The sequence below is a fragment of the Rattus rattus genome, chromosome 16 (assembly GCF_011064425.1).
Source record: "Rattus rattus isolate New Zealand chromosome 16, Rrattus_CSIRO_v1, whole genome shotgun sequence".
In the NCBI taxonomy this organism is placed as follows: Eukaryota; Metazoa; Chordata; class Mammalia; order Rodentia; family Muridae; genus Rattus; species Rattus rattus.
Window position 1 is genome coordinate 26,245,905 of NC_046169.1, and position 14,606 is coordinate 26,260,510.

General features: G+C 47.3%; 1 protein-coding gene across 1 annotated transcript in view; it reads right to left on the reverse strand.

Moving 5' to 3' along the window:
* Positions 1-14,606, reverse strand: part of Glt1d1 (glycosyltransferase 1 domain containing 1) — a 72,652-nt gene that overhangs the window by 11,954 nt on the left and 46,092 nt on the right. Inside the window, exons 9-11 of the mRNA XM_032886359.1 lie at positions 7,567-7,610; positions 6,629-6,749; positions 3,355-3,453 (exon numbers count right to left, since the gene is read on the reverse strand). Of these exons, the coding sequence (XP_032742250.1) occupies positions 3,355-3,453; positions 6,629-6,749; positions 7,567-7,610 (264 nt within the window). The remainder of the gene's footprint in view (positions 1-3,354; positions 3,454-6,628; positions 6,750-7,566; positions 7,611-14,606) is intronic.

A 14,606-nucleotide genomic window follows, 5' to 3' on the forward strand; every position in this document is an offset into this window, starting at 1 on the left:
GGCATTTCCCAGAGTATCTTGCTTTCTCCAGACACAATCAAAGCCATCCCTGACCAAAGAAAAAGATGTCTTTAAGGAAGCCCTAAGCCTTGAGAAGGGGATGCAGCTCAGTAAATAGATGGCCTGATTGGACTAAGTCTGATCCTCAGTACCGCGTTCACTCAGTGTGTCAGTGGCCATCAGTAATCACAGCATTCGGAAGATGGGGGTGGGGTGGGCAGGAGGATGAGGCATTCAAGGTCATGCTTGGCTATATAGTGAGTTTGAAGACAGTCTGGACTACATAGACATTGTGCAGACAGACAGACAGGTCTTTTTAAAAACATAAGCTGAGGATCTCACACACTTGGGGGTGGGGGAGTGGGCAGAGGCAGGAGGATCTCTGAGTTTGAGGCCAGCCTGGTCTACAGAGTTCCAAGGTAGCCAGGGCTACACAAGAAAACCCTATCTCAGAGAGAGAAGAAGAAGAAGAAGAAGAAGAAGAAGAAGAAGAAGAAGAAGAAGAAGAAGAAGAAGAAGAAGAAGAAGAAGAAGAAGAAGAAGAAGAATATGTCATATTGTCATTTTTGCTAAGGATAGGAGCTCGAATACAGCATGTCCTTCATAAACATTAGCGACCTCTACCATTAGCATCCCCCTGTTTATTTCTCTACAGTTGTTTAAAGAACAAAAAGAAAACCTTCTGGCAGAGCAGCTTGAGCCGCCCTTGAAGAACCCAACCCGGGCAGCATATGAATTCTCGGTTTCTATTAAATGTCATATAGATCTTAATTTCGAAGCTATAAAACTAAGCTATAAAAACACCTAGGAAAGTCACTGGACTCCTTCCCCTTTCTTAAATGGAGAAATAACCAGATTGTTGAGGTAATGAGAAATCAATGCCGAGCTGGTTCGGGAAGCTTTGTTTAAATAGAAATTTCCCAGAAGCGAAGTGTACAAAACCCGAGATTATTCTGTCCCTACAGTGAAATATGTTTAGTCATCAACTCTCTACATAAAAAAAAAATAATAGACATAGGCATAGATATGGGATATAAAATATAGAGATAATATTGGATAGATATACCTCTCCACTAGATATAGAGAGATATTACATATCAGACAGATGGAGACATGTATATAGATATATAGATATAGACTTGGAGAGAGAGGGAGAGGGAGAGGTAACTGGAGATGATTCTGCTGACTCTCCTTTTAAGACCCCCCAAATAAACGCCCCATGCTTCTTAGTTTTTGTCACCTGCGAAGAGGCAACCCTCAACAAAGGAACTGTCGCCATCTGATTGTCCTGTGGGCATCTCTGTAAACATTTTTCTTGGTTGTTGATTGATGTGGAGGGCACAGCCCACTCTGGGTGGTGCCACTCCTAGGCAAAGGAGTTCTGGGTTGTATAAGAAAGCAGGCTGAGCAAGCCAGCAAGCATTGCTCCTGCCCTGAATTCCCTCAGTGATGAACTATGACCCGGATGTGTAAGCCTCATAAAACCTTTTCCTCCCCAAGTTGCTTTTGGTCATGGCGTTTACCACAGTAATAGAAAATGAATACAGCCCTTTCCTTCCAGATTATTTTCTATGTTCTTGTCATGGGGGTGAATGGCTTTCACCATTCATTGTCAAAGAACAAACACTAGAGAACCACGGAATGCAGAGGCCCAAGTCCTGAAAGTGGGCGGGCACCAAATCTCCATTTCTCAGTAGCAGACTTCACTTTAAAGGGTTGAGCCCTCGAAAGGGGACCTGAGGAGAAGGTTGGAGACAGACAAGTGGCAACCAATAAGCAAATAAAGGTTGAGCAATCCGTACCACTCGGCTGTCACCAAGGAAGAACTTGAACTCCTCATCCTCCCGAGTGCCAGATTTATAGTCACACGGTTTCATCTCCAGCTTCAGGCAACGCCGGTGCCTGAATCCAGAGCTTCATGCATGCCAGGCTGGCACTCTGCCAACCTAGCCTCCTCCCAGCATCTAAAATGGTCCTCTTTCTGATGGCCAACACGGCCATGTTCTTCAGTCTCCACACCCAGGCATGTTGCAGGACCCACAGGTTTCCCTCATCATCGTCCTCCTCCTCCCTTACATGGTCCTGGGACGAATTCAATTTTTATAGTCTGCAAACCAAGACCCCCCTTTCTTTGCTGACCATCCACCGAGCTCCCAGACTCTGCCCAAGGTTCCTGGCCATGCACCCCCAGCCCCTTGTACAGGTCCTACCCTCCCAATCTCTCTGAACACTTCGGTCTTTTATCTCCAGCCCTACATGGGAAAACCAGGTTTCTTTATGTTCTCAATTAAGGAATAACAGCGAACGCAAAATGAGTAACTATATTTAGCCCGACTTCAAAGAGCATTTATGCTTACACATTATTTATGTGCTATGCATCGCATATGCATATTTTAACCCCCAAAGCTGGTGGTCTGACAGGACAGTTCTTCTTAATAAATGAAGTGCTGGTTCTCATACATATTTGAATGTGTATTTGAAATCGCTCTTGCTTTCCCTGCATCCAAATCTAAGCGCCGTGGTTGATTAAAACAATGCCAGCCCGGAGTTCCTTAAAGCTTGCATTATTTGTTTTTAGAGCAACGCCTCCCAGCATACACTGGGTACGTGCGACATCCGTGTCTCGCGCGCTGTTTCGGAGTGCGAAGAATCGCAACTCTGCCCCCACAGAACCAGGAAGGGCTGCTGTTCTAAACATCCTTCGGTAAAGCCAATGTGAAGATGGTGGGTCGACACGCATCTTCGAGTAAGTTCTAAGTTCTGTAGTGTGGGGGCAGGGGGTGGGGGAGAGTTGAGGCTGTCTCTCAGGGGCTCGGACTCACCTGAGAGGACCTGAACATGAGAGAGGCAGGGAGCTATGCCTCCAATCCCCAGAATACACCATGTCACAAGGCATCAGGTGGCTAAAGGACCCTTCTCTTCTGCTCCAACCTGCCCCCAGACAACTACTTAGGAGAATACTAATCGGCAAAGTCCTTGTGTGTTTTTTGTTTGTTTGTTTCCGTGGGGTTAGTTATGCTTTGTTTTGTTCTAGACAAGGTCTCAAGTAGCTCAGGCTAGTCTCGAACTAGCTATATGGCAGAAGTTGATCTTAAACTTTGATCCTCCTGAATGCTCTGTGACAGGTGTACACCACCATGCACGCCAAGTAAATTTTTATCCAGCTGAGCTAAAATCCTCAGGTCAGAAGTTTCCTGAAAATTCTAGATGCTGCATGTCCCTTCAGGGTGAGAACAGAATCCACAGAGCATGCTGGACAGCTCTACTTCCACCAGGAACCCCAAATTCACGAACGTTCTTAAACAGACAGAACTCACGCCAATGAGGCAAACACGGGGAAAGGACTCTCTTTACCTGAGGGTTTGAAAACAGCAGTCCTGTGACTCCGTGCTCTACCACAGCCGAGTTCCCAGGGATGTTCCTGGCTAGCACCGGAACTTCTAAATCCATTGCCTGTGAAGACGGGAGGAGTGAGGGTGAGAGTAAAACCAGGCGAGGGGGCCGGAAGACAGCTTAGGTGATAAAGTGCTTGCTCTGCAAACATCAGGAAGGACCTGAGTACAGTCTCCTGGGACTCAAATTAAAAGCAAAAACATAACCAGACATGGTGATACATACCTGTCATCTCAATACTGGGGATGTGGTGGGGGACACCAAGTCAGGGGGATCCCTGGGACTTACTGGCTAGCCAGTCTAGCCTTCTTGTCAGGCTCCAGGTTATGAAAGACCCTATCTCAAAAACTAAGGTGGACAGGGCCCAAGAGATGGCTCAGGGGTCTTGTAGAGAATTAGGGTTTGGTTTCCAGCAACCAAGCAGAATGACAGTTCACAATCACCTGTGACTCTAGATCCGGGGCGCCAGCGCCCTCTCCAGGTCACCATAGACACCGCCACACACATGCACATACCCTGACACATGTGCACATTCCCCCATATAGACACACACAAAAGCGTTCATACTTTAAAATAAAAATAAATCTCTTTTTAAAAAATGGCAAATCCGGAGCACAGACAAGCTCTGAGAACATGAACACATTGAGAAGTTGGTCCTGATAACGCTGTAGCTGGCAAAGTCTCGCGCTAGACAGTGTTTGGAAATAGACGCGCTTGCGTTCAGAGCAAATTCACAGAGCAAGCGGGGAAAGACGGAGGAGGGGCTGAGCCTGGCGCTGGGGGACAGACACATGAAATGTCAGGACACGAGACACATAGCTTCCCTTTACCAAAACAGACTCACCTGGCCTCCCTAGTCTAAATCAACCTCCTCTTATGGGGCGGACAGAACCTCTCTCTCATGCTCCTTAATATCCCCGTGGCCTGCCCCCCACCCTTATTAGAGCTGCCTGGGGTTTATAGAAACAGTCTGATGGGGGGGGTGGAGGTTGGGAGGAGGCAGTGAAATAAAGTTTCTCTGTGCTTTAGCTGTCCTGGAACTCTCTCTGTAGACCAGGGTGGCCTCGAACTCAGAGCTCCACCTGCCCCTGCCTCCACAGTGCTGGGGTTAAAGCTGTGTGCCACATTTCACCTGCCTGAACAGTCTTTATCTTCCGTGGCACAAAGAACACAGCTGCTGGAACCCGCACCCCATAAAACAAAAGAATAGCCAGGCTTTACAGATGCATAGGTTACCTGCGGGTGTGGCTTGTAAAGCTTGCAGCCTGAGGGCCCTGGGTCAGACTGCCCTATCTCTATTCTCAGAGGAGGATTGGCTGCGACTTTGTGGCATAGGTGACCCCTGAGTGATCACTGCTAGTATGGAGGAACGACTTGACCTGAAGGTGTTCGTACAGACTCACAGGAACTGAGCAGAGAGGTTTGGGTGAGTTCGGTCGGTTCTATGCAAAGACCACCCAGCCCCTTGCAAAATTCCTCATGTCCATCCGGCAGCTTCCACATCCCAAACAAATGCCCTTAGCAAGTCTTTCCAGTTCTGACACTTGAAAAACAGCTTTGGCTTTGCCAAAGAATAAGCAATGGTCCTGCCCCATGTCCCCACACAAAATCAATCTATCTCGCCATCCCCACACACACACACACACACACACACACACACACACACACACACACACACACACACACACACATGCATACACACACTTTGGCACCCAAACAGCACAAGTGTTTTAAAACTCTCTTACAGGGTCCTTCAGGGTTCTCCGATCACTGGAGCTAGCGTGACTGGCTATGGTCATGCAATTCTCCTTCTTGCTTTTAGCTTTATTTAGATCATAGCCCTTCTTCCACCCAGGTCCCAAAACCTAACCCAGAGGTTTTGTCTGCGTGTTGACTACACTGGGAAAGTGAAGGCAGCCCTTTAGACCCTTTGTGTGTGGAGAGGTATGTGCGGATGTGTAGAAGACAGGGGATAACTTGGAGTGGCCATCCTCAAACTGTCCACCTTGTTTTTTGAGACTAGGTCTCTCACTGGCCTCGGGCTCCCAGACCCGGGGGATCAGCCGTGTCCCCTCTCGGCCTTCCCCATCCCTGAGATTACACTCATAAAGCAATCATGCCTGGATGTTCCTGAGGGTCCTGGGCATTGGACTCAGCACAGCAAGCAGTGAACTGACTGAGCCATCTCTCCATCACCCTCCTTTACGGCAATTCCATTGGGTGGGGATGGGGGGGCGTGGTTCAAATCCACCGTATGCTTGAATGGGAGAGGCCCGTCAGATCTTTAGCAATAAGCACCCGGTTGCTGTGCGTCCAGCTGACACTTGCTCCTGACACGTTTTCGGTGAGAAGTGTGTATCTTAGCCAATGGGCTTTTGTACTTGCCTGCTCAAGAAAAGCGGATTCAGAAAGGCCAAAAGTTCACTTCCTGGACCAGCGATGGGCCTGTGTTCTGTGATTAACAGGCTGGCCATCTGACAGGATTCTGAAAAGGCGCGCTTACCACTCCTCCTAAAATCAACTTCATTCAGAGCCGGCTCCCAAAGGTTATTTTGCCTTCTCAAAGGCAGGCCACATGGACACTTCAAGAATTGCTAACAGCTGCCTTTCCTCTGAGGCAAGCCGAGTTCCGCAGCAGTTACTCCACAGAAAAAGCTGGGTGTGCTGCTCAGAAAACCACTCAGCAGACTTCAGGCCCTTGACCTTTTCTTAAGAAATAGGAGTGGGGGAAGGAAATGTGTGTTTACACATAGAAGAACAACTGGGCACCTTCTCTACACTGGTTTGAAAGTTAGTCGCTGGGGAGCAACGAACTTCCCCAGTAGTTGGGACTGAACACCCAACCGAGGCTGACAGTTATCACAGAGTAGAGCTGGCTTCTTTGAGGGACACGAAGATGACACAAGGCCATGTCATGCATTTTCAGAGCGATTGATGAAAATTCACACTCGCAACAGGGTATCTAGATGTCCTCTTCTGGTATCCACTGACAACTGCACTCACTTATATGTACTCCCACACAGACACATGTGCACACGCGCAACTTAAAATTTTGAAATAATTCTTTTTTAAAAAAAAATGGGGGTTGGGGATTTAGCTCAGTGGTAGAGCGCTTGCCTAGCAAGCGCAAGGCCCTGGGTTCGGTCCCCAGCTCCGGGAAAAAAAGAAAAGAAAAAAAATGGAGAAGAGCAAGAGAAATCTGGTACCACATCCTGGGCATTCGAGCTGCAGTTACCTCCAAGATGGCGGCTGACATACCCTCGGAGACTGAACTGTTGACCAGCGCAAAGCAGCTCTTCACCACTGCATGCAGATCCTCCTGGCACATCTCTCGGATCAGTCGCACCCCTGACGCCCTGAAAAGAGCAGAGGTAGCAAGCACGGCTGCTTCAGCCCTCCTCATAGTCTCCCACGATTTTATGTGACCAATTAAGACCTAACTTGTATATCGACTGAAACTGGGACCCTTGGAGACTATAGCAGTCTGCACCTTCATCAGCCAGACACGAGTAAGTCCCTTCGTTCTTCCAAATCCTTGTTAAGATTTATTTAGGTGTATCCGTGTTTGGCTAAACAGGCGTATGTGTACTGTATGACTGCATTGCACGAGGCATGCAGATCCCCTGGAACTGGAATTACAGGTGACTGAGAGCCATCCTGTGGGTGCTGGGAATTGAACCCGGGCCCTCCACAAGAGCAGTCAATGCTCTTAACCAACTGAGCCATCTCTCCAGTCCCCAAACCTTCGTTATTTCAAACAATTACATTTTTTCCCAGTGTCATCAGCTAAAAAAATAATCGTCTTCAAGTGATCATCACTAAGTCAGGTATGGAGGCAAGCCCCTAGGGACTGTCACATAAGAGGCTTCCAGTTCCACTCCAGCCTGGGATATGCGGCAAGACCCTTACCTAGAAACAAAGTGCTTTGCTCTGGCCTTTCCCCCAGATGACTAGGGAGGTAAGAGTGTCTTACACTTCGAGCGCTGCCATTTATTCACCTCTATCTTGGAGCCCAAAGCATGACCTTGCAAGGTCACAGAGAACATTCTAGGAGGCTGCACTTGCAACCTGCTTAGAGCAGCATCTGGGATCGGTAAGCTGGGACTCCTGAACTGCTCGCTGTGCCATGCAGGATTCCTAGTGTGCAAGATACCGCCTGCCCGTTACTCTTACCTCTTCACCCGGTCTTTTACTTCCCTTGTAAATACTGGATCCACCTGGAAAAAAGAGGGACAAGAAACACTTAAAATGTCTGACCCTCGGGCTGGCACATGGCTCAGCTTGCTACAAAAGTGTGAGAGGACCTAGACTCGACCCCAGAAACTCAATGGTTGAAGAAGCAAACTGACTCCCAAATGCATTGTCCTCTGCCTTCATATATGCACCATGGCTTGTACACACAAACACACACCACACCACACACTCACATGCACACACAATTTTAAAAAAAAAAAATCCGACTCTCCAGCTGGAATGGGTTGGGAGTGGGGTGGGGTAGAGCAACTGTTATGCACAAAGCCCTAGGTTCAGTCCCCCAACACTGCATAAACCAGATGTGATAATGCAAGCCTCAACATTTGGACGGAGACAAAAGAATCATGAGTTCAAGGTCATCTTCTGCTGTGTGGCAAGCTCCAGGTCAGCCTGGGATATTTGAAAGACTTTGTCTGGGGCTGGGGTAAACCTGACCTAAATCTAAGATCTCAAAATGGGAATCAATACGAGGATCAGAGCCCACCCAGTAGTTCGGAAAGGAAGAATAGATGAGAAACAGAGGAACAGCCTAAGTCCAGCCCTTATACAAGGAAGATAAGAGAAGGGGGTGTGGTCTGTGTATGCCACGCCTTGTGGGCGTTGAGCCCAGGCAAACCCCAGGGCTTCAAAGAACAGTGGAGAGTGCCTACAGACAGGACAAGTTAACTGTCCAATCCTTCAGGGAAAGACTTGCTTTCTTTAACGATGCCGATGGAATCTGTCATAAAAAGCAATCAAAGGAGTGAGTGGGAAGCCTTTTCGTCACAGCAGCCCGTGGAACTGAAGCTGGTTTTTAGGAGCCTTCTCAGAAGCACAGTTTTAAAACGAAGGGCATGCCCTTCAGCTGATGAATAATGAAACGTGTTTATCCATGTGAGTATTATTCAGACACAAAGAGAAAGGACTACATTATGGAGTAACATAGGCGGATCCAGAAAACATTCTGCTAGGCTAGGCTTGACGATGCACACCTGTGATACGGCACTGGGGGTGGAGGTAAGTGGATCGGAAGTTCAAGGTCATGCTTGGCTACATACAGAGTTCAAGGTCAGTTCCCTTCCTTGAGGCGGAAGATTCCTTCATCAATCTCCTTTGAACTCACCACAAACACTTCCCCGAGATGAGGGAAGAGGCTATCCAACAGGCTACCTCTGACTGACTAAAACTCTGTCAGATTGGTCCCTGGGTGTCTCTCCAGCCTGACTACTATTATCAGTCGTGAATACGATTTTCAAACAATTGGAAAACGCTTTCTTCAACACAAAACTCTAGCGTTAGCAAGATAAATATGGCTCAGTGGGTAAAGAGGCTTGCTGTCAAGCTTGACCCAAGTTGCAGCTCCAGGACTCACATGCACTGTGGCACACTTGCCTCCTCCAAAATAAATAAGTAAGTAATTGTAATTAAAATCAGGGGCCAGGAATGATGGGTGGCATTCACCTTTAATCCCAATACCTTGGGGGGGGGTGATAGGCAGGTGGATCTCTTGTAAGATTGAGGCCAGCCTGGTCTACGTAGCGAGTCATCTGGAGATGCACAATGAGATCGTGATTCAAGAAAAAAAGAAAGAAAAGAAAACTTGTTTTAGGAGGAATGGAGAGAGGGCTCAATGCCATCTGCATGCACACACACACAAATAAAAATATAAATACATCTTTAAAATGTAATTTTTTTTTAAAGCCTAGACCTTGCTTCAAGACACAGCAAGGGTGTGAACCAAGCTCAGGAATTCCGGAGGCTAGCCGCCCCTCCTGACTGTGGCTCCAGTCAGGCTGCAAAGAAAGTAGAATCAATTCCTGTTCTCATTTACGCGTTGCCAATAGCCATCATGAATTACAAGCTCGCTGGCTAGCTGAAAGCAAGTGCGGAACCGCTAGCTTTGTAATGCCAGGTGATATAAGGCTTTGTCTAGAAACTCTGTTTCTCTTTCTTCTGACAGGAAGCCTCTGTGCTGGGCCTTGAATCCTTCAGACTGCTTGGATGCCTGCTCAAGGACTGATGGTGTTGGGCTTGCTGGCATCCCTGGGACCACTATGTGGCTGGAAATTTGTGGGGCTATGTTATATCAAACATGAATGCATAAGAATTTGTAATTCTCCCTAGAAAGATCTATGCAAAGAGGAGCTCATAGCTGTGAACAACGAAATGCTACTGTTGTAACTGTTTTTAATTAATACTCAGTAGCCACCTAAGCCAGAAGAACCTGTGCTAAGCCTTTCAAAGCCTTTAACTTAGTACTAGCAACAATGTCCTTACTAAACACTTCTATACAGGAAGACTCAAAGAGGTTGTACAACTTCACCAGAGTCCCAGTGTTCTAGTCTGGGCAGGCTGGAAGGCAAGCTCTCTTGGTTCTTAGTTTCATCAGATAACTCCTAGAAAGCTCAAGGGACAGAGGTTGAAGAGATGGCCCAGTTGGTAAAGTGTTTGCCTTGTAAGCATAAAGACCGGAGTTCAATCCCCAGAGCCCACATTTTAAAAATCTAGGTATCAGAGCTGCAGAGATGGCTCAGGGGTTTAATAGAACTTGATGCTCTTGCAGAGGACCAGGTTCCCAACATCTATGCTGGGCAACTCAAAACCATCATTTGTAACTGCAGCTGCATGGGATCTGACACCATCTTCTGGCCTCCAGGAGCACCTACACTCAAGTGGGGTGTGTGTGTGTGTGTGTGTGTGTGTGTGTGTGTGTGTGTGTAAGTATAAACATGAATATATATATATATATATATATATATTCAGGCACACACACATACATGTAAAATAAATAATTTAAACAAGGTATTACAGTGCATGCTCATATTTCCAGCTTGAAGGAAAGGAGTTGAACCTTCCTGGAGTTAGCAGCCCTGGAACAATGACAGACCCCATCTCAAATCAACGAGGACAAAAACAGTAGATGGTCCTCCACAGGAAACCTCACCCATATGCAGTGAGCACATGTGCACAAAACGCATACACAGACACGCATGTCCATATGCATGCAGACTATAAAAGCCCTTCCTGCCACCCTTCCTCGCTCTTCTCCCTCTGGCCATCCTGTGTCCCAGTCTCTAGGAGTGATCATCCTCCAGGATGCAGCTGGTGTCCTACTTTTCAGTCTCCCAGACTGTCCTGGCCAGAAGCAGCACCCCCCCACCCAACTCTCCTGCCTGCTACCTGCCACACCATCTATGAGAGATAACTCTGCTTTTCTTTCCACTGTGCCGTGGTCTCCTTCCCTGCCTCCCATGCAGTGACTAGAACAGTCCTGTGCATGACAACTCTCTTTTTACTTCCCACCCTGAGGCCTCGTGCTCAAAATATTAAGCAACCAGGTCCCAGCACAACCCTAGCATATTACAATGTTAAAGTCAGCCCTCCAGTGGAAGCTCCATTCTGGGCTGGCAAGATGGCTCAGTGGGCAAAGGTGCTTGCCACCAAGCACAATGACTTAAGTTTGTTCCTGGGGATACACCTCCCACCCCAACCTGGGATGCTGTAGGAAAGAACCATTTCCTGCAAGTTGTCCTTTGATCTCTAGACACATGCATCATGTCTTGTGCGAGCACACACACACACACACACACACACACACAGATTTTCAAAATGGAAAGCCTTTCACTCTACATGTTAATTTTCACCTTAAAATTTTCCATGGGTTTGTTTCTGCCAGCCCATCCTCTTTTTGTCTTTATTAGCATGCACTGGCTCTCAAGATGAACTATCTGGGGAAAGATAATTTGTCAAGGATCCAAGTCGAGTTCCGAGACGGCTGGAATACAAAGCCAGAATGTAGTAGCTAAGGAATGAAGAGCGAGTCTTAAGATGAAGCTACAGTTGACGCTGGCTTTCTCTGGTTTTCCTTTCCACATCAGTTCATTTCAAATCTCTTAGTGAAGCCGAGTGGAACAAAACACAAGATAAAGAGGAAAGGAGGAGTGGATGTTTTTATTTAATGAAATTTTTAAGGGTGGGGGGGAAAGCTTTGAAAACAACAAGAGAAAAATTCTCATTTCCTCCTTCCAAGCTTGTTTATTTCCTAACAAAAGATATTGTTTCAACTCGAGGGCTTAGGGGAAATAATCTTTACTATAAGAAGGTGCTGGGGAAGTCATTAGGCTGTCATGCCCAAAGCAAACGTTCCCCTTCCCCGCCTCCAGCACGCCTCATCAAAGTGCTGGGAAAGATACTGTACGAGAAGCCCTGTGAGCGGGAACAAGTGCTTCTCTCAAACAGAGGAACTGAGAGATCAAAGGAGCAGTGATAATAACAACAATAATAAAAAAAAAAAACCAAGCTGAATTCAGAGCATCCTGTAGCTAGATAGAACAGGATCTGGGCAGTCAAGAGCAGAAGGGAACATTGGCTTTAATGGCCCCTATGCTTTCAGTATTCCCAGGACACTCCCCCAAGGACAGGAAGTGCTCGCTTTCACTAATAGCAAACCAGGAAGCTGGTACTCCTGTCTTAATCATTCCTACTTTGCGGATGGGGAAGCTGAGGCATGTGGTTACGTCAAGAGCAGTCAGGTAACTATCACCAAAGTCAATGAAGGGTATACTACCCTTCAGACAAGTCTCACGATCCAGCTTTTCTCACAACACAGAGGCAGGTCTGGCCCAGAGAGGGGGCAGAGTTAACCGACAGGTAATGGTAGTGAGACCTCAGCAGGCACCAGGCACCCATGTACTGCACATCCATAACTCAGGTCAAAGACTCATATATATATATATATATATATATATATATATATATATATATAAAATAAACCTTAAAAACAAAATGTGTGTATACATAGCCACTTAGGGATTTTGTTCTATTTTGTGACTATTGCTGTTCAGCCTCCCCATCTCATCCTGCTCCTCCTTTCTCCCTACTGAACAGGGTCAGGTGAGTGGCCTCACAGGACAGTCCTTTCCCTATTTAGAGGACACCCTAACACCGTCTTCCTGAACCTGGAACAACAGCAGGTCATAGAGGCAAAGTGACAGGGACTCTTTTTTATCTCAGGCACCCTGTCTTGAGTGACAGTTGTCCCAATGAGCTGTCTCGTGCTCATTTCCAGGCACTTCAATGTTCCCAGTAATTCCTCGTTGAGCTCTTAAGATGTCCTCTCACACAGGCTTTGGGCTAGGAACCTTTTTGTTTGTTTGTTCTGATGTTCTCTCACTGGCATGTCAGTGACTCTACGCAGTGTCTTCACCAGAGACTAACACTACTAACACTCCTTCCAGTAGTCCTACAGGTACCTGAGGAGAGGTTGAGAGTCTCTCAGAAACTCTAGCAGAAGGACCATTCCTTCCTGTGAGGTTTTAAAATGGCAGGTCTCTGGTGTCTGGTTTTCTGGGACAGAAAAGTCAGCAGCGATTCATTCTGGCAACGCTGACACCTTCTAGAAGGTGGGGTCAGCACTCGGAAACTTCCTACCGGAAGGAGTCAGAGGTAGTCGCTGCTGAACACCGCAGTGACTCCGCAGTAACCGGCAGGCTGGACTCTGCTTCACACGGTCTTGATCTAGCCAAGTTGATACAATTTTGCAACAAGCCATAGGACATGACCCGGAAGAGCTAAGTAAGCTTGCGGAGCATCCCACTTGAGTACTCTTTGAGCCTCGAGCTCTGCAGAAAGTAAGAAATGGACTAGAAGAAAAGTACAGTCATATTAGGATCTAGACAGGAAGATTCAGGAGGGTGGGGGTAGGCATTGATGCGCTGTATGCTTTGGCCATTAAAATAAGAATTTTAATGTGTCCTGACACATGGGCCTGGGAGCCCTTGATACCACGGAAAACACTCAAAGTCAAGTATAAAGTGTCTTAAAGCTCCTCCTGTTCCAGACTCAGGACAACGATAAACTGAGCACAGGGGGCACAAGCGTTACAGATGTGTAGAGGTTTGGGAATGGCAAAGAATGAGTTTGGGGGCTGGAGAGATAACTCAGTGGTTAAGAGCACTGACTACTCTTCCAGAGGTCCTGAGTTCAATTCCCAGCAACCGCATAGTGGCTCACAACTATCTGTATGTAATGAGATCTGATGCTCTCTTCTGGTGTGTCTGAAGACAGCTACGGTATGCTTATATAGAATAAATGAATAAATCTTTAAAAAAATATGCTTTTTATTGAGAGGTCAGAAAAGCGTATCTGAGGACCCTGACCCAAGCCAGTAACATCATCACTGCAGAATCTCATCTCAAGTGAAGCAACCAACCAGGCAGGCCTCGGGAGGAAGAGCCACTGACCTGCCTCCATCAGACTGACATCTGGACACGTCTGTGTGGCATTTTCCTGATTGTTGATTCACGTGGGGGAGGCCTTGCCCACTGTGGGCGGCGTCATCCCTAGGTGGGCAGTCCTGGGTTGTATAAGAAAACAAACTGAGCAAACCCGGAAGTGGGAAACTGCGGTCCTCCATGGCTGCTGGTCCTACTTCAGTTTCTGCAGCGTTAGAGTTCCTGCCCTGGCTCCCCTTCATGATGGACTGTGTGAACTGTAAGTCAAATGATCCCTTTCCCCCTCTAAATTGATTTTGGTTATGGTGTTCATCTCAGCAACAGAAAACAAACAAGGGCTGGAATCAGAGAGCTGCATCTTACTGGCCTTTTTTTTTTTTTCCTTTGGTGGGAGGATTGTAGAAGGATTTGGGAGCTTTGGGCTGAAGGAGCCATTGAGTACTGAGGATTTGCTGGGCTGCCATTGTGGGAGGTTGGAGGATAAGGCTGAGAAGAGCATAGATGATGGAGACCCGGCTTCCAGGTACCTGAGGAGAGGTTGAGAGTCTCTCAGAAACTCTAGCAGAAGGACCATTCCTTCCTGTGAGGTTTTAAAATGGCAGGTCTCTGGTGTCTGGTTTTCTGGGACAGAAAAGTCAGCAGCGATTCATTCTGGCAACGCTGACACCTTCTAGAAGGTGGGGTCGGCACTCGGAAACTGTGATCCCGGAGGCCGCGGCTGCAGCTTGAGCTGGCAGTCAAACTGAG